Source organism: Electrophorus electricus, chromosome 18, assembly GCF_013358815.1.
Source record: "Electrophorus electricus isolate fEleEle1 chromosome 18, fEleEle1.pri, whole genome shotgun sequence".
NCBI lineage: Eukaryota > Metazoa > Chordata > Actinopteri > Gymnotiformes > Gymnotidae > Electrophorus > Electrophorus electricus.
This window is the reverse complement of record NC_049552.1, coordinates 5073288-5094442: the sequence shown is the minus strand read 5'-3', so window position 1 is coordinate 5094442 and position 21155 is coordinate 5073288. Positions and strand designations below refer to the sequence as shown.

Sequence of the window (21155 nt, the reverse complement as noted above, 5' to 3'; positions counted from 1 at the left end):
GTCCTGTTGCTGCTGATGGTGTTCTACACGAACCACTAGCCCTTACCAGTATTATTTCTGGATGTTGGATTCCAGTCCAGTGGTCCATAAAGTGCAAAGGAAAATGCATTTCTGGTCACTGTTGCCTGTCTTGATCAGAGATCGGTGACCAAAGTAAAAGAGCAGCAATCAGATTCTATACTATATTGTTTCATAAGGGTGTTCTTTTTTTCCTGCAGATCTTGGTGCCCCTTTTCACTGTGCCTCTCAAGAAGAAATGGATCACAGTGGATCCTATTCTGTACAGACTCCATATGGATTCCAGCTGGACCTTGATTTCCTCAAGTATGTGGAAGAAATAGAGAGTGGCCAGAGTATGCGCAGGGCTAACATGAGCCCACGGAGATCTATACGGGGTGACAGAACCTGTCAGAGGAGCGCAGGGGGTCGTACTAGTGGCTGGACATCTACTGAGTCGCTGGCATCCTCGACTAGCGAGGATGGTCGGTCTGTTCCTCCACCTCTTTCTCGAAGCCACATTGTGTCATGCAGCAAGTCCCAACCGCTTTCACCAACTGCAGTGTTCAGCCCCACGCTGCCAACTGTTGTAAAGGTGCCACCTCCGCCACCACCCCGTAACCCTAGGGTGGAAAGAACACTATTGGAAACAAGCCGTAGACTGCAGCAGGACCAGAGTCTGTTGCCAAATGGTTTAGGCTCTCCTCTCGTTGACCTTCAGAAGGTGAGCATCAAAGATGGAGGATGCAGTTCATCAATGCCCTCACTGTTTTCTCCAGATGTTCACCTGCTACAGATGTCACCTTCTGTGCAGAATTCTTCTGTTGGTGGCTGGCCCAGACTTAGTCCTGAGAACTCTGGGAGAAGCACCCCAGCCTCCATTTCTGGAACACCTTCATTTCCCCCAGGCCAGCTTCAGACGGTTCGAGAACAGATGGCTGCAGCCCTCAGGCAGCTCCGAGAGATGGAGGAGAAAGTGAAGAGTGTACCAGCCCTAGAGAGGGAAGTGGCCATGCTCAGGAATGAAAAGGACAGGCTGCTTCTGGCCCTTGAAAATAAAACGACTGAACTCGGTGCTGTAGTCAAAGCACAGAGCTCTGGTAAGGCAGTGGGAGGTGCAGTCGAACCTGCAGACCTATCTCATCATCCTGGTCAAGAGAGGAAGTCCAGTAAAACACTAAAGGAAAGTATGATGGTGGAGAAAAGGTCTGTCTCAGTAGGTAATGAGGTGCCTCTTGAAGCAGTGGTGGTTTACTGTCGCCAGGATGCTAAAGATGCAGCTGTGGAAGCGGCTATTGATGTCTGTCATAAAGGTATGGAGACTGAGGTGAGGTCCGTGCGAGATGCGGTAGTTCAGGCCAAAGTTCAGACAAATGAAACATCTGCCTGGGTAATGGAATCTTTACTTGGACTGTCAAGTGAAGCTGAACAAAAAATTGACAACCTAGAGCAGACCATCAGATTTCAGCAAGAGTCGATCCAGATTCTTGAGACACGTTTAACTCAGGCAAATCAGGACATGGAAGAGTTTAAGGCACAGGAAATGGAGAGGACGTCAAAGATCTTGTTAGAAAAAGAGACACTTGCCAAACCAGAGATGACCGATGCTCTGGTAGAAACTGAGCTTTGTTCGAAAACCTCTGTAGGAGTGGGGGTTTCAGATGCAGACTTTGCAATCACAAAAACTGACCAAAGCATTCAAACGGATTCTCTGGAAAGCTCAAAGGAAAAGACTCAGGTAATACAGGTTAGCACAGGTATCCAATGGGAGAATTTACACAGTGCTGAGACGCACGACAATCAAGAACAGGCCATCTCGGCAGAGGGTGAGTGTCAGCCAAGCTTTGCATGTTAAATAATGATTAGCAAACTGTTTGTGAGGTGGTGTATGAATTGCCTCTTCAGGGAAGAGTGACTTGAATTAAATGTTTCCAGTAGAAGCTACAGGACCCCTGAAATCTATCATGAAGAGAAGAGATGCAAGTGGCTCGAGTGTTGTTTGCAGCAGTGGCAAGAAGAGCTTGAAATTCGTAGGGATACTTAATGGAGGGTGGGTGGCACTTATTTTTTCCAACTTTTTCTTCCTTCAGTTTTTCCCTGTTATGAACTTGAAACACTCCATTTTTGTGTGCATCCATCTTTTGGCATAGAAGATCATTTCCTTTCCCATTGGTCTGAAGCGGGCAACCATGATGATGAGTGTGTTCCATTTAAAATGTCAAATGATGATCTTTTTTTTCCCCTCAGGTATGAGACAACCTCTAGTGAGGAGGAGGAAGAGGATAATGAAGGAAGCTCCTCTGATGGAAGTGCAGCTGATGGCTGCTCAGACAGCAGTGAGGAAGAGGAAGCGGCCCTGGAGGACACGTCTGATGAAGAAAGAAACCTCAATTTGGATGACACTGATAGTGAAGAAAACACACCAGCTGTAGAAAACATCAAAGAGCAAGTCGAAGTGGTAAAAGAAAAGTAAGTCCTCAAGTACATTTTAAATCATTTATTCCAAATTGTGGGAAAATAATACCTGTAGTTCTAGTCTGCTCAGTCTTCAGAATTGAGGCTGCCTTTCATCAAAGTGCTTAAAACAACTTGTTTGTCACTCTAGTAAATCAAAGCAGTCCAATATAGGAACAAGAATGAATTGCCATGATACACTAATTACAAATTTTCAGGGGGTTTTTTCCCCATTCTTGTGAAATGCAGTTGACTCAAGGCACATGGTTTGTGCGAGCAATCAACTTTCCCTCTTTGAGCTACAGAGAGAGAACAATTTTAGTAACTCCATTTTACATTTAGTATGTTGTGATGCTTTTTTGCCTTCAATCAAAAAGATTGCGTGATCTTGTCCTGAAAGAGCAGCACACTGTTCTTGGCTTTCCTATACAGTAATATAAATAAACTACTTGTTCAAGCCAGAAGAAACTGATAAATTGGTCTTCATGCTGTTCCTTTATTTCATTCCATGGCCCTAAATATAATGTGTTCTTTTCTTAAAGAATTTATCCCTTTTTCAGTTTTAAATATACCAATTTTTTTTGTAGGTTTGAGCTAAGTTCAAAAATGCGTGAAGCTTGTCTCATTTTGAAGAACCACCTGAATGATACTGGCAAAGCAACAAAGAGTAAAGAGCTGGTAAGAAGGACACACTGTACATTTATATTCATATTTTATTATTGTTGCAAAGAGCCAGTGTAGTGATCCAGTACTGACACAGAGAAGTCATTAACGCAGTCTGCTTATGTGAACTTATGTGCAGCTATCTAGCACCCACACTGTGCAGCTGGAATGGTTCCGTGTGTCCAGTGCAAAGACAGCCCAGCCGTCTCGGGTCTCCAACTACATGATGGCTTTCTCTGAGATCTCCCCTGCCCTTCTGGGCCACGTGGTCAACATGACCGATGGCAACGGCAATACAGCTTTGCATTATAGCGTCTCGCACTCCAATTTTGCCGTGGTGGGCCTGCTCCTTGACACAGGTTGCGCTTAACTTACAGACAGTTAACATGTGTTTAATTTTCCGTTTGCTTAGTGGAACTGCACTGTTGCAAGTTTGTTTGTGGGTTCCTGCTGTTCAGGTGTGTGTAACGTGGATCAGCAGAACAAGGCTGGCTATACTGCTGTGATGCTGGCAGCATTATCAGCAGTGAAAGAAAAGGATGACATGGTGGTGGTTAAGAAGCTATTCAGTCTGGGCAATGTCAATGCCAAGGCAAGCCAGGTGAGTTTACACTGAAGATGTAGATACTTGGGTCTCCCATCCTTTTAAATCTCTGTACATTTGTCAAGGAATTTGAGTGCCTTTTGATGCCCAAGCTTGAATATGCATTTAAAAAAAGTTTCTGTGTTATAGAAATACAGATAATGCATTATGCATATCTAGTCCCTTGCTCCTCTTTTAGTTTTCATTGATCTCTAGGGATGTTAGCATTTCAGTGTTGGGTATTCCCTTTAACTGCCACGTAATCTGCTGATTGGCTTCGCTCAGGCCGGCCAGACAGCCCTCATGCTGGCCGTGAGTCACGGAAGGCAGGAGATGGTGCAGGCGTTGCTTGAGTGTGGCGCCAGCGTGAATGTCCAGGACGATGAGGGCTCCACGGCCCTCATGTGTGCCAGCGAGCACGGCCGTGCCGGGATCGTCTCCGTGCTGCTGGAGCAGCCAGCCTGCGACATCTCCATCGTGGACAATGTGAGCGCCCCAAGTACACAGTGGAGTTTTGCAGGCAATAACGTGTCGAAGAGCGATTCAGTTTAACAGAAACCCATACTAAAACTTTTATTAACTACAATTATTATTAGTTAATCAAAGTTATTAGTTTCATTGTGTTCACAGAGAAATGGACATGTCAGACCAAATGAGTAGACTAGTAGGTGAATGGTAAGTTTCTTCCTTCGTTCCTCTAGGATGGTAGCAACGCTCTCTCCATTGCCCTGGAGGCGTCCCACAACGACATCGCAGTGCTGCTTTATGCCCACATGAATTACTCAAAATCGCAGGCAGATGTAAGTAGCCCATCACTAGAGATTTGGTGAGGTCAAGATGATGTCAGTGCTCTTGTATCGCTGCTCTTAGGAACTGTAACTGAGAGCTGATGTTCAACTTCAGCAGACTCCTCCCGAGGAGCAGTTTGCTACTATATTTTCGCAGATGATTGCAGTGTAACTTAGACTGGCTAATAAGCGATTCCCTTTAAACTGCTGATTCAAGCCTCATTGATCAGTCTGTCACATTCAGTCTGGCCATTCAAGGGGTCTCAACGACTGATGAAAATTAAGTGGTGGTACTTTGCTTTGCTTTTACTTACATTGGCTTTAAATCAAACTTCTCATGATTGATCTTTGTAAAATGCCATGGTGCTAATTGGCTAATTCTCTCTATTGCTCAGTATGGTACAACCAGACCAGATCCTTGTCTTACACATAAGCAAAATGTATTGCCTAAGCAGCATTTTTTTTTTTTAGTGAGAATGTGTAGCTAATGTGTGTTGTTGTTGTTTTAATTAAAAAAAAAAAAAAAAAAGATTAATTCTTCCATTTATCTGAAGTGTTCCAGGTCTTGATGAAGCACATCTAATTTTCTGTGTTGAGCAAAATATGACTTCACAGGTTTTGTAACATGTTGAATTCCATATTTCTTTTAGGTATCACCAAAAGGAATACCTCGGAGTCCGTCCAGCCCTAGCAAGACATGGCCCACTGAGTAATGGCTTTCATAATCCAAACAAATAAAGTTATTAGCAGGTCTAACCACTCCTACTGGAAACTAACATGGTTTATATAACACGTTTACAACAAGTGATATTTTATACAGTATGTCAGCCATTTGGTTCATATGCAGTTATGACATTTCATACATTTTGCTGCAATTATTATTGCTTTCAACTACGTTCACATTCATTTTGGTGTGTATAATAGATGTATCTCTCTAAATGGCTTTAAAGGTATTCATGTGGAAAGAGGTTTATCCTTTTGGTTGTCCCTTCCAAATGCTGTGATCAGGTCGTTTTAATTGAATCATAGCCTTTGTCTGCTGGGCATGGCCAGCTTGGCATACACAGGATGTTTCTCATGCGTTTTACAGCCATTTGGATTAATACACGGCAAAAGTGAGGCTAGTGAGGCCTTAAATGATTCATACTGAACGCATTTCAGAATGACAATTGTGCATTTGTGGTTGTTTCTCGCTACGGACCTATTGATTATGTGTATATATAATTTAATAATAGAAAAATTGTTGGTGCACTACAAAACTGCTTTAAAACTTGACTCAGTTAAGCGATAATTTTGCATATTTTGCTTGGGCAATTCAGTATTTTATGACATTTGTCATAAAACCTAACCAAAGGACAGTGTGTGAGTGGCTGGAAAACACCATCATAGTACATTAAAACAAACAAACCAAAAAAACCCCCCCAAAAAACACTTGTCCAGGCACATAGAAATGGAGTGAATGAGGATGTAAAAGTTCCTTCTGATGCATACATTACTCAGGTAAGAAACACACACAATATATAATGAAGATAAAGTATGCCATGACTAGTGCAATCTGTAATATATTCAGCATGCTTATATTGATGCATGTTGGCCTCTCATTGATTTAAGACCAGTCCTGTTTATTTTTTGTAACAAGTTGGTCCACAATTTGAGTGTTTGGTAGGGAGATCCGTTTCTGTGTCTACATCCCCTGGCTGGGTTGAGTTTGAGTAATAAATTCTTAGACAGGATCCACTTGTCTTCCTTTACCTGTGCACGCTGCAAGACACTCATATATAGCCAGGGTTTCAGGACCAGGTCTTGATATTAATATAATCAAAATCATTAAAATATAAAATGCAAAGCCAGTTCTTGCATACCAACCTCAATGCCATTTTCCCCTTCAAATAAGTAGTGGGAAATCCACTTTGCATAGAGAAGAGGAACTTCCAAACCATCTCACATAGTTCATTTGTGCCACCTAGGGGAGTACTCGCACATGGCCTTCTCTGCTGAATCATGGGAGAATGTACCATCAAACTTGTACAGGGTCAATTTTCCTGGAATGTATTACAGACTACACTACAAGCAAAACCAGCATGCATTGTCGGTCAGATAGAAATAAGCAGTACAATATTTTAGAAACCAAATGGCTTCACATCATCGACTGTTTTGAATTCAGAATTTCTTTTAATCCTGTTTTGACGAAAGCATCTTGGTGATGACAGCTGTATCGTTAGATGGCGTTGTGTAAACACAAAAAAGTTATTAAAAAGTAATTGTGCTAATCTAACACTGTCTTAGCTAACCCCGCCCACAGCTAAAAGGCCACCCCATGTAAACTTCAGCTTGCTGTATTAAGTGAGAGCCTTAATTATGAAATTGGTTCAAGGACATTGGCCCGGTTAAACTCCATGTGACTTGTGGAAAGGAGAGAACTGATGCAGTATTTGATATCTCACTGTCTCTTCTGCTGTAACTTACCACAGTAGTCCTATTTTATTCAGTATTTCCATGAATTGTGTCTCACCCAACATTGTTCCCCTTCTCTATAACATGTTACTATTATATTGCTATTTTGCATTTATGTGCCTGGAGCTGCTTAGCTACCTTAAAACACACAAATAAAGTTTTTATTAAATAAAGGCTGTATTTTCTTAATCCATCACATTTTGTAGAGTTCTGTAAACAAGTCTGGCCCTCCTGACCCTGGTTTACCATCTCTTCTGTGTTCTTCTTCGGCATTGTGCAGATGTATTTAACACCTGCCGTACAAGACTGAACAGTTTATGAAGAATATGCATGACTTCTGTGCCATTTGGATCAATGTAATCAGGTTCACCTACCATTAGTAGAGTTAGTGGTAGTTTTAAAGATAGTTGCAAGATCAGTGGTCTTCTACTTCAGTAGGGTTACTAAAACTTAGGTAGAGGGTGCAGGTCCTACATCACAAAAGCACAAACTGTCATTCTTCATCAGTGTTCTTTTTGGCCTTTTCATTTAACACATATACATTTAAATACTACAACAACTACACTATAAAGACACACACACACACGCTAGATATATTATTTAAGTCATGGGTGACAACCACCTGATTAAATCACCACTGAATTGCAGTTATTTAATGAGTTTCTACATATCACACCACTTATAAAAGAATTGGAATTCATAAAAAATATGTTCCTTTAATAATACACACTTAAAATATGAACTGCAGGTAGTAGTGTGAGGTGTCTTTATGCGAGAGCCGTCGTGAGCGGCTACGAAGGTGACAATCCAGTTTGCACATAAGCACAACTGTACTTGCAAAATAGAAAAGCTTGCTTTAAGTTAAAATGATCTGTTAACCAGGAGATAAGAGCATTTCTGTATGGGAGGGGTAATTTCAATGTGAATTCTGTTAAGCCATTAACAGGAAATAAAAAAATAAAGACATTTTGGCAACTTAATCAGTGTTCAAATGGGTTCAAGAGGAAAAGAAAGATATTACCTAGATGTGGCATGAAAATCCAAAATGAAAAGAAAACCAATTAGAGGTTCATGGCCCACAATGTTCCATTCATCAAAGTACTTTTTCCATTTTCACCCCCCCATTTCTTGGTTGTGTCCCTTAAATCAAACCTGTTAAAACTGCAGACATGCTCGAATTTGAATGTCCAGTTCCTGGTTGTTTCACAGACCTTGACGGGGGAGGACGGGTATGCAAAAATGCTAAGGGGAAGAGTGCCGCCCCTGAGCTGATATTTCATTGGCTACTCAAAGGTGGTGGGCTGTGACGGAGACTGGGCGGAGACTGTTCCAGAGAAAGGACAGCCCTCATCAGAGATGCTGCTGGAGGAAGTATAGCAGCATGATTTCGTAGTGCTCGCCAGACTCAGGGCAGCGGATGCTGTGCCGCTCGTTGGGATAGATCTGGTAGGGAAATGGAAACAGGCTGCAAATCAGCATATAAATGGGTACAGTATGGAACAGGGCATCAGCTCTGTTTACATACAGTATTTATTTGATCTAAACTTACTGAGTTCAGCACAAGAGCCTTAATATGTCTCAGTACACCAAGATTACTTAAAATATAATACCAGAATATCCAAATCAGCATACACACAACACTTAGATCAATATAAGATTATCAGACACTGATATCAGCTCAGCACTCTTACTATGACATCATGAGCAAAGCAAATGTACCAATTCATCATTGACCTCTGGTTTATAAAATTAGAGACATCAGTAACACAAATATCAGAATACAAATAAAAGGTCAAACCTGTAACTGATATGGCTTTCCTGCACGGATAAGCTGAGATACTAGGAAGTTGGTGTGGAAAAAGTGCACATTCTCATCAAGGAATCCATGTAAGATTAGCAATCGGTTCGGCCTATGAAGAAAATTATTACAGCGAGTTACTTAAATACACACAACCAAAATCTCACACATGGATATGATGCATCACTACTAATGGGCTCATATAATGATTTACTGTTTTAATGGGTTTTAAACTTGTTAAAGTGAACTATAGTTCGCGCTTCCCAGTATACGGCATAGATGCACGTGTGAGCGTACTATTATGTCCGTAGTTATATGTTGACAAAAACAGTGGGAGTCTGGGAACAGGTCAAGCCTGGTCTTGGTGGTTGATTTCCATGTGAGGATCCTTTTTTGGCTCCAAAACTTCCATTCATTCTAAGCTGTGCCACCGTTCCGGGGGAACAGACTACTGCTCGGACTCACTCATTAGGAAGCTTGTCCACGTGCAGGGCCACAGAGCCCGCTTCGTAACCCTGCTGGTTGTGTTCAGGCACATCCATGTAGCGCTCTGTGTATCCTGTGTCATACGCCATCCATACCGTTACAGGTGCTCCAGCTACTGCCACCTGAAGAAAGAAGATCCATATGAAAAGACCAAGTATAATAAACTGATCAATGAACTGATCCAGTAGTTTTATCACTCACAAAATGCAACAATGGAGCAGTGACGACTATTTTTAGAATTAAAGTGCAATTTTAAATTTGGTTCAGGTTTCTATTTTTTTTTTTTTTTGGTTTGTTTGTTTTTAGGACTCTCTCATACCCAGTTGTCACTGGAGAGAACACGTAAACCTTCAGGAATGTTCCACTTTCTTGAAAGTGGTACCTTAATCATTGTAGCAGAATGGGATATAAGGAAGCATGTGCCAGGCAGGAACATCACCTTGAACACGTTGGGCCGATGAATGAGCCCCATGAGAGACAGGAATCCTCCATAAGACCAGCCGTGAATGGCCACACGACTCAGGTCTATAAACTTGTACTTGTCAGCCACATATTGAAGGCCCTCCACCTGGTCCTCAATTTCCACCTGGCCCTGATAGAGGAGGCAAGGCAAGGTACATGACAGTCAATTTGCTACAATACATGCAAGTTTTCTATTTTTTGTACTGAGAAGCCATGACAACTATGGGAAAAAACAACTATTAGAAAAGATCTGCAATAATGTCTATATGGACAAAGTGATAGCTAAACCCAAATCCAGGAGAAATATTGGCTGTAATGACCACATATGCTAGCATTGGTAACATTTAGAGCTTATTGCTCATCATTCAGTGTTAGCTATGTTAGTGATTTCTGTTTGAAGTTTTCCTTTTAGAAGTGCACCTAATCTGACATACCATTTTGTTTTTTAGAGCCCCCTCAAACTTCAGACCCCTCTGGCACGAGCCTCTTCCGTCGATGACGATCACTGCATAACCCAGAGATGCTAGTGTGTTCAGGCGCAAGTACTTTACGCCTTTGTAGGAGTTATTCACTAACTGCACCTGGGAAAGCAAAATGTTTTCCATGTCCAAACAATTAGAAGCAACAAAGTCAAGGAAAAAAGCTCAGGAGAAATACTAACTTGTATAATTTATGAATGTGGATGTGTGTATTCACATTCAGAAATGATTAGCAATTCTAACTGCAGTGAAAATAAATGGTAATTCTTAAGGACAAACCTGGGGACCACCATATACAAATAGGATTGCTGGGTGCTTCTTGCCGGGTTTCAAGTTGTGTGGCTTGTACAACATCCCATAGAGCTCAAAGCCAGACTTGGCAGGGAACCTAAATATCTCAGGTGGGACATAATCAGCTGGACAGCCTAAAAGAAATAAATGAAATGAATGAAAGAAAATAATGCAGCAGCAGCAGCAGCAATCCTCCACCTCTAAACGTTCCTATTTGTTTACCTGCTGACTCCATCATACTGGCCCAGAACTCAGGCTCCTTGTGCAAAGGGTCACTGTCAGAACCAACCAGCTTGTAGACGTGAACGCAGGGAGGGGTGCTCACATTGCTGTAGTGACTGATGAACATGTCGAAGTTCTGCGTTATGAAACAGGGGGAAGGTGATTGGTCTTTAAGCAGAAGCCCCACTTTGCTTCTATGCTTATGTGTCACAGGGTGAGCACCTGGCTTCACTCAACAATGACACAGATAAACAGAGGTGTCTGCCTGAACCACAGATGTGTTTTCCAACAAAGGCCAAGAGCGCTTACAGTGAACTCAAGATTCATTTGCATTTTGACTGCATTGTTGTACCAGTTCTGCTAAGACCAAGCCAAACTAACAGAAGCCATCTCACTACTAACATAACGTTTGCATCACTTCCTCTATTGCTAGCACGGCTTCTCCGTGTCGAAGCAAACAGGAGCTGCCAGATGCTCTTTATTTGAGCAGCCATGGATGTCTTCCAGCCCCAGCCAAGCACCACTGTCACTTCCATCAGCTGGGCTGAGGCAAACCTCAACAGTAGGTTCCAGCGTCAGGGAAAAAAAAAAAACACTTTGCGGCAGTCGTTTTGTATCAGCCATTCTTCTTGGTGACGGAATGGTGCTGATAGGCCACTCTGATTTGTGGACCCAAAAAAAAAAAAAAAAAAAAAAGTCTAAATCAGAGCAGACAGCCTCCCCTAGGGGCGAAGCGTGCATTTGACAGCCCTGGAGAAGTTATGCTAAAGATGTCAGCATTGTTGCAGAACTTTAGCATGTTTAAAGCCAGTTTTGAATCGCTGTGTGATTCGTCATTTAAACAGTCATGTAACAAAATCACTGCATTATTATCTATTTGACAAAATGTTTTCAATCATATATATTTTTTGTCTTAAAATAAAGGGGGGAAAAATATTTAAAACCTTTTTTAAACCATATTGTGAAATCCATATGTTGGTCGTTTGGTTGTTTTCTAATTAGATGATGCACATTAAAATGCCTGGATGGAAAGGTGTTGCTTGCATTCTTAAACTGTACAAATGCATCATGATGCAAAAACTCACAGCAAAATAATGTCAAAAATAGACAAATATTGGTTAAACTTCAGATTTGATGATGCATTGAATAATTTTATAAGGGAGTGGATTGAAATACAATTGTTGCAACATCAGAGATTTACACACCAACTACTGAAAAAATGGAGTGGCTTTTTAATCTCAAACCTCAGCATCCCCTGAAGGACATACAAGCTATGAAGTGCAGAGCAAGATGAGCATACCGGGAACACGTACCTGGCTGACAGAGCAACCGTGGGAGAAACCGGGCTTGGTCAGTCGGACAATGTCTCCTGGAGACTCGTAGCTTACCACGTATAAATGGTGCTCCAGGGGTGTGTCTTTCGTGCCCTGGAAGTACACCAGCTTAGTCTCTTCATTTACCCAGATCTGTGAACCCAAACAGAGGCGTGAGATTAAAAGGATAGGCCATCAGTCGCTTGTCCATACTATTACGGCATGTGTTTCCACAACTGACCTTTGAGCCATGTCTGGCTAGCACCTCCCACTCTCCACTGGTTAAGGTCACCTCCTCCTTTACTGGACATTTAAAATCGTCTAGGGGAACAAATGGAAACATGGTGAAGATGGTGGAGGCACACCAGGAGCAAAAACCAGATAGATGTGACTACGTTGTCATGGCTCTTACCCTCGGAGGGACTGTAGTCTCTAGTCCACTGGTGGCCCCCTGGCAGCAGGAGACTTGTGGCTTTGTACAGATGGCAGAAGCCGGTTTTTGATTCATTCACCCACAGGAACGTAATCTCGTCGTTATTTGTTTGAATGAAAGGATAAAAAATATCGTGGACCTGGCAATACAAAAAAATACAATTACAGCATGTGTCCCTAAATGTAATAAAAATGTTTCATTTAAAACACAGTGACAAAGCAATATAATATACAACACAACAAATATTGTACTAAACACAGAACTACACCAAGGTAAAATATAAACTAACATATTTATTGTCTTCTATGTGTAGACCTTAAAACTATATTTAGACAAATGTCTAAGCCTGAAAGGTGTATATCTGAGTAAAAATCCACAGTGCTGAACTCCATGCTTAGTGTTAGTTACACTAGCCACGCCCCCCCCCCAACCCCCAAATCGTTCATCTGAACGAGTGTCCTTACATTGATCCAGATGTCCGTTACTTCCTCGTAGATCACAAAGGGCTGTACGCCCTCGGCCATGGCCGCGACGTGCTCCTCCCACTGTGGCTCGTCGACGCCCACACTTAGGAAGAGGGCGGGTGGCAGCAGAACCAGCTGCAGCTTTTGCTGACTGCGATCCAGTAGCACTGCCCACGCGCTGCCAGGAGACAAAGAGGCCTCTTCAGATTGTTTGGCAGAGAACTCGGGATTAGAGGATCAGAGAACTGGCCCGCTGGTGGCCACCACGACTGCGTCAGAGAGGAGGCGGAAACATACTATTTGCCGTCTCTTGTCCAGCCGGCCCGCGCAATGTACTCCACCCCAGGAAACAGCGTCTTGAAAGGCAGAACAAGCTCCTTGCTCTGTGTGCTTACAATCTGCATAGTGAAAGGGAAACCAGTTTACATGAATGGGATACAATAAAGAGAGAGACAGGCCGGGGATGGGGGGTTTGGTGTACAGAGGAACAGAGATTGGAGCTTTAAGAAGCAGGGTTTGTACTCAAAACCTAATCCGGAATGATGAACCTCACTGTGAAACATCCTGTTTCTCTGTACACTTTGTGCAATATGTTAGCCAAGGGAGATCATACTAAAAATCGACTTTTCCCGTAGAAGCCATTTTTTTCTGAAAATTGTGGGTTTTTTAAAGTTTTGCATACACATATCCTGTATTTTCTGTTTGTATCTTCATAAAGAGACTAATAATTATATATGGTCATAATACAAGTGCTAAAACAACAACTCCAAATGGTGGCCTAAAACCACAGTATTGTGTGTACACACGCGCACCAGAGACTTACCTCACCATCCTCGTCAGTTTGAATCTCTACCAGTTTCAGACTGATCTGTGGGTTTTTACTCCCTAAAAGCACAGAAGACTAAACGTCAGCATTCTCTGAAACCAAGGCAATGCAAACAAGTCAAGTCAAGCAAACTGAAGACAGTACGTTACCAGGGAAACAAAAGTGAAATAAAACGGGTATGGAGCACAGCATGGATATAAGGGCCAATTACTGCTCCAGATTTCCTCGTTTACGTACGTGTGTGTAGTTTATCACAAAATCTGGTGCTCAAACATGTGCCCTATTTAGTATACCATATACCACAGTAACTGTATTTGTAATGCTCTATCAAAAAGGTCTAAACAAAATCTTTAAGACCTTTTTATCAATCTTCATAAAAGTTACTAAAAATTCACATTGCTGAAATTACTGATACTGTAGGTACATTCTGTTTATCCAGCATGCTTTATTACTTTCAGGGTTTGTGTATTAAAAAATTCTGTAGAAATAAACCTGTGAGCTTCTTGCTGTTGTTCAATAGCAGATAACTAAAACTTTAACAAGCTGGTGAACATTAGTGCTCTAGCTTGCTAAGAGGTAGGTCAAATTAATGAACGCTTACTTAAGTTCAACCAAAAGCATGACAGAAAAAGCAGTTGGGTAGGAATAAGAGACTGGATTTTTTCATTCTAAAAGTAGCCAAATTTGAAACAAAGGTCACAGTTACTGTGGTACTGGTTGTATCTGCGGAATGATAAATGTGTCCTGCCATTTCATTGCCAAAAGGTCACATCCTAATGTTATCTTAAATCCAGTCCTCTTCAACTTAATGAACTTAATGCTGTTCCATATTCACATGGGCAACACAAGTAGACAGTCTGAAAAATGCTTCACGGATGAGGTTCTACGCTTTGGATCACAAGCAGTTTCAGTCGTGCAGTAAAATTCCTAAGACACACATACACTTAGCGAGCACAGACTCGGCACACACTCAGTAGCGCAGCTGATCATGGCAATCTCCCTGCCCAAATACACCTCTGGAACTTGGTAATTCACTGATTAGTTTGAAACAGGTGTGTTTTGAGCAGAACTGTACACCCCTGCCCTAAGAGCAGACAGCAGGACATCTGGCACAGAGCTGTTAATCTGTTCAGCAGTTTGTACTCATGAAAATATTACATCATCCACCACTGGGGTCTCTGTGGTCTGTCAAAGTTTTGATACTGCTATGCTCCCAAGTGTCTTGCTTCTTAACAATGTTCCAAACACTTGCTTTTGACGTACCCAATGTTCTTCTTGGCCAAAATGAAAACCAAAATTCAGACACAGGTCAAAAACCAAAAGTGAAAAAAAGTTCTGGAATTGTCTGTTTTGTTTTCAGTTTGCTGTTTTGTACAACTGTATAAATTATACAAATTTTCTCTTTAATTATGCTTTTGGGTAAATTATAATAGAAAAACATCAAGTTCTTTCAATAGCCCTGCTAACCTGCCTCTAACCTTTGCTGAATTGTAAAGAACTGCAATCAACCTGTCAATCCACCATGACCTGTTGTAGCAGCTATAATGAGAAACAGAAACATTTGGTCAAGCTCCATTTCACATGGTCTCACTATTTAAGCATGTGTGAAGGCACTGAGCATTCTGCCTCCAGTGCAATACATCTGGGACAGCGTCAGCAAATGACAATGCACGCATACGTGAAAACAATGCAAATACAGGATATAGTGCAGGAAGGGCCGAAGTAACATGCAAAGTATTTATCCTTAAAAAATAGAAAGATCATAACACTTGTTTGGGCAAAACCAAAAAGCGTGATTGTTTTGGGGCACCCCTACTCGAAGTTCATCAGTTTTCAAAAAGTTATGACTGTGACTCTTTCAAATGAAATGACATTCAGCAGAGGCTGTATTCTCCGATGTCAGCGTGCAGATGTGAACATTACCAGTGCGCGGGTATCTATACACGTCTGCCTTGCGCTCCTCCAGAGCTGGGGAGGGGACATGAATGATCTCAACTTCCGACTCATCCACCTCTTCATAAAGGACCTGCAGAATCTTGCTCCCATCTGCGTCTGAGTCACAAGAGAACAAAGAGAAGGAAACATAAGGGTTTGCAGTGAAAAGCCATTCCAAAGTGTGCATGGGAGAAGCTGTTTATGAGGAACACGATGTGAACCAAGGGTGCTAGCTGATAAATCACAGTTCCAAAGCAAGCTTTCTACTTTAGCCAGTAATACATACAGAGTTAGCCAGCAAGGGCCATTTAGCATTTTATAAATGACAGCATACTAAAGTGTGCATACTGGTATTCATTCGGTGAGCACTTTGGCATTTAAACGCCGAAGTAATGACGCACGCTTCGTTTTGTCCGACAAAACCTGCAACAGGCTGAAGCTTTCACAAACCTTCGCAGACAGCTGGACACCACCAGTAGCCAGTGAAACGATCAAACTCTTCCTGAATCACAAAGGTTGCAACGCCTGCTGACTTCGGGTCATCCTTCACGTTATTCAAACCTGCAGCGAGGACGAATTACATACAATTTGTAAGAAATGTTAACAACAATTATCGCTCACGGTTAAATGACATCCCTCCCATTACAAATTTAATCTGAAGGATACTCATGCTTGTCATATTCATTAAAAAGTGCATAGGTAATATCTGAGCAGCAAAGCACCCTCAGGCAGCAGTGGGGAAAAACCTCATCTCACCTTTGTGACAAAATGTCAGCCTTCGCTCCTCGCAGGTTTCGATGTTCGTCACCCACAGGTCATTGTTATTAATGAACGCTATGAAGTTGGGATCACCGGGACATATCTTGGGGTCCATGCGAATGCCTGAGCACTGAGTCTTAATCTCCACAGGCTTCATGGGGGCAGCCTGCTAAACAGTACATGATTTTTCAGGGCATGGGGTCAGATGGGAACCAGGGCCGTTTTATGCTGTAACACCCCGGGTAAGGCAGGTTTATTTGAGCTGGGGTGGTGACAGAGAAGAAAATCATGCTGACTCACAATGAAGCCATTATGCCCACCATCATGGCAATAGAAAAGGCTGTTGCTAGCTTGGAAGAGGAAAAGGCCACTTTGAGCGTGATAGTCATAGGACGTGATGCCAAACACGCCTAAGCGCTTCCGCTCGCGAAGGAGCTCCTCCTCTCGAGAGTACATGCCTTGATGTGGAGTCGCCTGAAGAAAGAGCCCGGCCAACAATGACAGCTGTTATTCACTGCTGAGTGGGCCCTCGTGTCAAAGTTAACCTCAGTCACTTATAAAACCCTACAAATTTGTATCACTGCTAAATTCATTATATCGGTGTCATCATAAAAATGACATTGGACATGGTTTTGCCACCACTATGACAAAACACTTTGGACTGCATGTCAATTGATGCCTCAGATGTTCATACACAAATAAAACTACAGCCATTTGGTCACCAATTTCTTCTTTAAGGTGCTCATGAAGCCAATACAGAAGTTGCCACTACTTTTCATACCCATGAAACCGTACAGTCTTATGATAGGTTGATTCATTTTAACAAAGTCCGACATGACGCAAAAATAAGACTCATCTACCAGTCAAACAACTAAACAATGATCCATTTTCTCTTTAGAACATGTGCGTTGTGACAAAGCCTGAGTGTTGTAATCTGCTCTTGTCAGCATGATGGCCAAACCACCAATAACACTTTGCTGATTTTTTGCAAGGACACAAAATAAACGCACTTGGAGAACAGCATTCCTGAATCACAAAGTCAATCACGTCTGCACATAGATGATAAATAACAAAAGGTCACAACAAAAGCATATTTTCTACTTCCATCAGCCTTACTTGGCAGCCATACCTGCTGATACCAGGCAGTTAAACTGACTTTGTATATAGATAAACATGCAGTGTGTCCTGTCCAACTGCAAATTTAAACAGTACAATTTTTTTTCACATTACACCGAAATATGCTTAGTGGTTTAGGGCGGCAGCTTGCCTGAAAATGATCCAACATCTGTTTCCACGACAAGACCAGAAGGGCCTCTTTCCTGATCTTCTTTGGAATTTCTGAGTACAGTAACGAGTTTTCCCTGCTCCCATAGGGCATACCTAAAAGAGCACAAGTTAAGAAGGCGTTATGACAATACTACCATTAAGAGTGTGTTATGACAGTAATGTCATTAAGAGGTGGCAGACCCAACAGCAAGATCTGTCCATAGGCTGGGGGTCAATGAATAAACCTGCGAGCATGTCTGCGTCTGAACAACTCTGTAAGGCTCTGTAAGGTTTTGGTTGAGCTTAGCGCCTTCAACCTTCTTGACCACAGCACCTGCTGCTATGGAAAAAACATTACCTAGATAGTACAGCCGATGGGAATGGGGACCCATCTCATCATGTTTCTGTACAAACTGGAAGTCGTGGGGCGCCTTGTTGATGATCATGCCAGAGTACTTCCGGCTCCCGTGGATGATTTCCCGCAGGCCATCCCACGAGTGCTTCTCCACAATGAACTGGGACGTAGCGTCTTCCATTTCCACCACCTCCGTGCTATCTGAGAGGTCATCCACTGCAGTCATCTTGACAGCTGAGAAACTGAGCAAAGAACTTCTCAAATGCTAACAACATCACCGTAACTGCATCACGCATTCAGCAGTCTAAAATGACAAAATATCAGAAGCCAGTGTTTTTTTTTTGTCCAGTATAGATTTTTAATTACCTTTTCCAACTTCCTTCGGTTTCTTGTTCAAGTTTCACCCTTTTTACTCTATACATTAACCAGCACACAAGCCTCCACAAGATCTGTCAACCTGCAAATAAGGATGAGAGGATGTTTTATTAATCAGGTCCTTAAAGGCTTCTAATACATGGTAAAATACCCTTTTAGATGTGAATATGCATATAAAAGAAAACCACAAATATTGGAAGACTGGCTAAAATTAACAGAATAAAAGCCCATGCAACAACGGTACCAACACCATTCATTGAAATGCACCTCCAAGATCTTCACCTAAAGCAAACAATGTATTAAAGATTTTTACTAGTATCCATAGTCAAACATGTTAAATCACTCTCTGAAAGAGGCAACATAGCAGCAATAGTTATGAAGCCTCCTAAAATTACTTTCACCAAAGAATAGAGCTTCATGTCAGAATGAGCTATGTGACATTTTTGACACTATATAGTCCTATCCATTGATACTTTATTTAGCATTTTGCATTGGCTTGTGTATTTATGGTATTGTATGGCTTTTGAATTGCATACGCACTCTTACCTATGCTTGTAGTGATCCTAATATATATATATATATATGATTTTTTTCAATGACATGCTTGCCTAGGCCTTAGCCTACCTTCCTATTTGTTGCATGCATCTGCAAAATGATTTACAGGCATGGAGTATGCCTCCCTGTGGAGACGTTTCCCCATTGGTTAATGAATCCACACCATGAGGAATTTTTTTGTTGCTGATTACAAAGTCATTGGAACAATCAAGGCCTTTTATTTTATTCCGAGCAACTACTTTTGCTATCAGGACAGCAAAGCAGTTCCTCAGATTCTAAAAACCACTGTGCATTTTCTCACCATCCAAAAGACACAAATTAGATATGTGGATAAGGCAGTTGCATCCCAGTCAGTGGATTTTTGTGACATATGAAATTACATCTTGGCAATTAGGCTAATTTCTTGATTTTGTATTTTTAACTTTATGATACAGAACTTCTCAATTTTGCTAATAACCACAAAACCCATATCTATTTCTTAAGTGTTGGCGAAGGCTTTCTCTCAGCATTCAAGGTTCAAATTTGGAAAGAGAGACTCCACTTCTTGAAACAACACTGTGGTTACAAAGGCAGCCAAAATGTCTGTAGACACACATGATATTCCTGTCAAGGCTCGTTACCTGGGATTCAACCTTGAATGGCTCATTTGCTTCAGTAAGCATTTATTTCTGTTAGGGGTGACCTGCTTTTTTGTCTTGGCACAAATATATCATGGACATGGGGAATGTTCATCTAGGTGTCTGAAACCTAGAATATTCTTCAGACATGTATAAATACACACACACACACACACACACACACACACACATAAGGTGTGTGAAATATATATATTGTTGACGAACATCTGTCCGAAACGTTCTATTTGTGTCGATATCAACTAGACAAAATGTTTTTTTTCCTAAAGTAGCCTAGCTTATCATTCTGCAGTCAATAAAATTAATAACTGAATTAGCAAAAATATTATTGTTCGCTCAAAATGGTTCACAATTGATGTCTCAGTAAGCTATGGGTAAGCTAGTGAGCGAAGACTAGCTAGCTAGCGTTGGCTAATAACATCATTTATTAGCTTAGCCACCTAGCTGGTGTCTAACTAGGCTACAGTGTACTAATCTAACACACCAGCCGTCACTAGCCCATCTCAGCGGTTAGCTGTCACGTACAATCGTGATTCTTTAGTTGCGGTTAAGGTATTACAGCATTGCAAGCAATGACGAGGTATACCAAGATAGCTAGCTTTGATATTAAATAAAACAATGTAGACAGTGTAGCTTGAAGTAAGTGGTTGCTACATTTATATATATATATATATATATATATATATTTTTTTTTTTCCGTTTCTTATAGTTAACTAGCTATCGTTAGGTTGGCAGATTTAGGCAACATTAGCTAGCTAGCTAACTAGCCTCAGGGTTCTAGCTATTACTCGCCAGTTAGCTAGCGCCCAATATTCTAATGGTAAACACTCCAGTTAGCTAACCTAGCTAATCAATTAAACTGAGGTAGTTGCCACAACTACCATAGCTAACGCTGGCTGTCTGGCTAGGTAGGTTAGTCAGTTACATCATAACAGTGGTCATCTGGCCATGCCGCGACAAAAGATAAAAGACTGCTCATTTAACCAGCTTTGTTGCTGGTAGCTACAAAGATGGCAGGCTAGCAGCTAGGTGACAGCCATCCAGCTAACGTTAGCGGTGAGTAAAAGATCAGGTTCAGCGAACCCAGCTAACGTTCCTGAAATAGTAAGCTAGCTAGCTGGCTAGCTACAGTGTAGTCGGGGCAGTATCGTATTGTTGAATGTAAGCAGTAACACTACTTTCATCAAAGACTCAATTATAAAATGATCATATTTTGTCATTTTTAAACGGATTTAGTGAAAATACAAAGAAATGTCTGTCCATAAATGTTGAGAATGCGAGATATATAACCTTAACTAGCTATTAAATTGATCTCGCTTGGATCAAGACAGTCGGCCCAGCCCGGCATTGACATGAAAATGTGCAATATTTGCGACTGATGCTCAGTCACTTCTCATTGTGGTACTTACAGGTATAGCCTTAAAGAGACTCTCTCATCTGTGACCTGTTGAATTTTACGCGATATTCCTGATAAAAACAATATCCATAATCTGTGAGCAACACAAAGCAAAGAATCATTAGGTGCTCACGAAAACAGGAACGGACATCCCTGACATCCTCAA

The 21155-nt window shown here is 41.6% G+C and overlaps 2 protein-coding genes across 6 annotated transcripts in view; one reads left to right on the top strand and one right to left on the bottom strand.

Annotated features, from left to right (window-relative positions):
- Positions 1–7919, top strand: part of kank3 (KN motif and ankyrin repeat domains 3) — a 15310-nt gene extending 7391 nt beyond the window's left edge. For 3 of the 4 annotated variants that reach the window (XM_027011335.2, XM_027011332.2, XM_027011333.2), the window contains 9 exons: positions 219–1823; positions 1933–2047; positions 2245–2466; positions 3039–3129; positions 3254–3473; positions 3573–3715; positions 3983–4183; positions 4399–4497; positions 5136–7919. In XM_027011335.2, the coding sequence (XP_026867136.2) occupies positions 257–1823; positions 1933–2047; positions 2245–2466; positions 3039–3129; positions 3254–3473; positions 3573–3715; positions 3983–4183; positions 4399–4497; positions 5136–5198 (2721 nt within the window). In that variant the 5' untranslated portion in view covers positions 219–256 and the 3' untranslated portion in view covers positions 5199–7919. The remainder of the gene's footprint in view (positions 1–218; positions 1824–1932; positions 2048–2244; positions 2467–3038; positions 3130–3253; positions 3474–3572; positions 3716–3982; positions 4184–4398; positions 4498–5135) is intronic. The other variant, XM_027011334.2, reaches the window with a different exon arrangement.
- On the bottom strand, positions 7636–21155 carry dpp9 (dipeptidyl-peptidase 9). 2 transcript variants are annotated; one of them, XM_027011336.2, is made up of 21 exons: positions 21003–21155; positions 18395–18485; positions 18032–18270; positions 17675–17787; positions 16708–16881; positions 16405–16576; positions 16099–16209; positions 15637–15765; positions 13711–13772; positions 13185–13285; positions 12888–13065; positions 12403–12562; positions 12232–12311; positions 11991–12143; positions 10678–10813; positions 10444–10589; positions 10120–10266; positions 9663–9815; positions 9203–9345; positions 8738–8849; positions 7636–8382 (listed from the first exon to the last, which is right to left on the bottom strand). In XM_027011336.2, the coding sequence occupies exons 2-21, from the start codon at positions 18448–18450 to the stop codon at positions 8290–8292; spliced, it is 2658 nt and encodes an 885-aa protein (XP_026867137.1). In that variant the 5' UTR covers positions 18451–18485; positions 21003–21155; the 3' UTR covers positions 7636–8289. The 2 variants fall into 2 exon arrangements, with proteins under 2 accessions (XP_026867137.1, XP_026867138.1); XM_027011337.2 differs by having other exon boundaries at positions 16405–16573.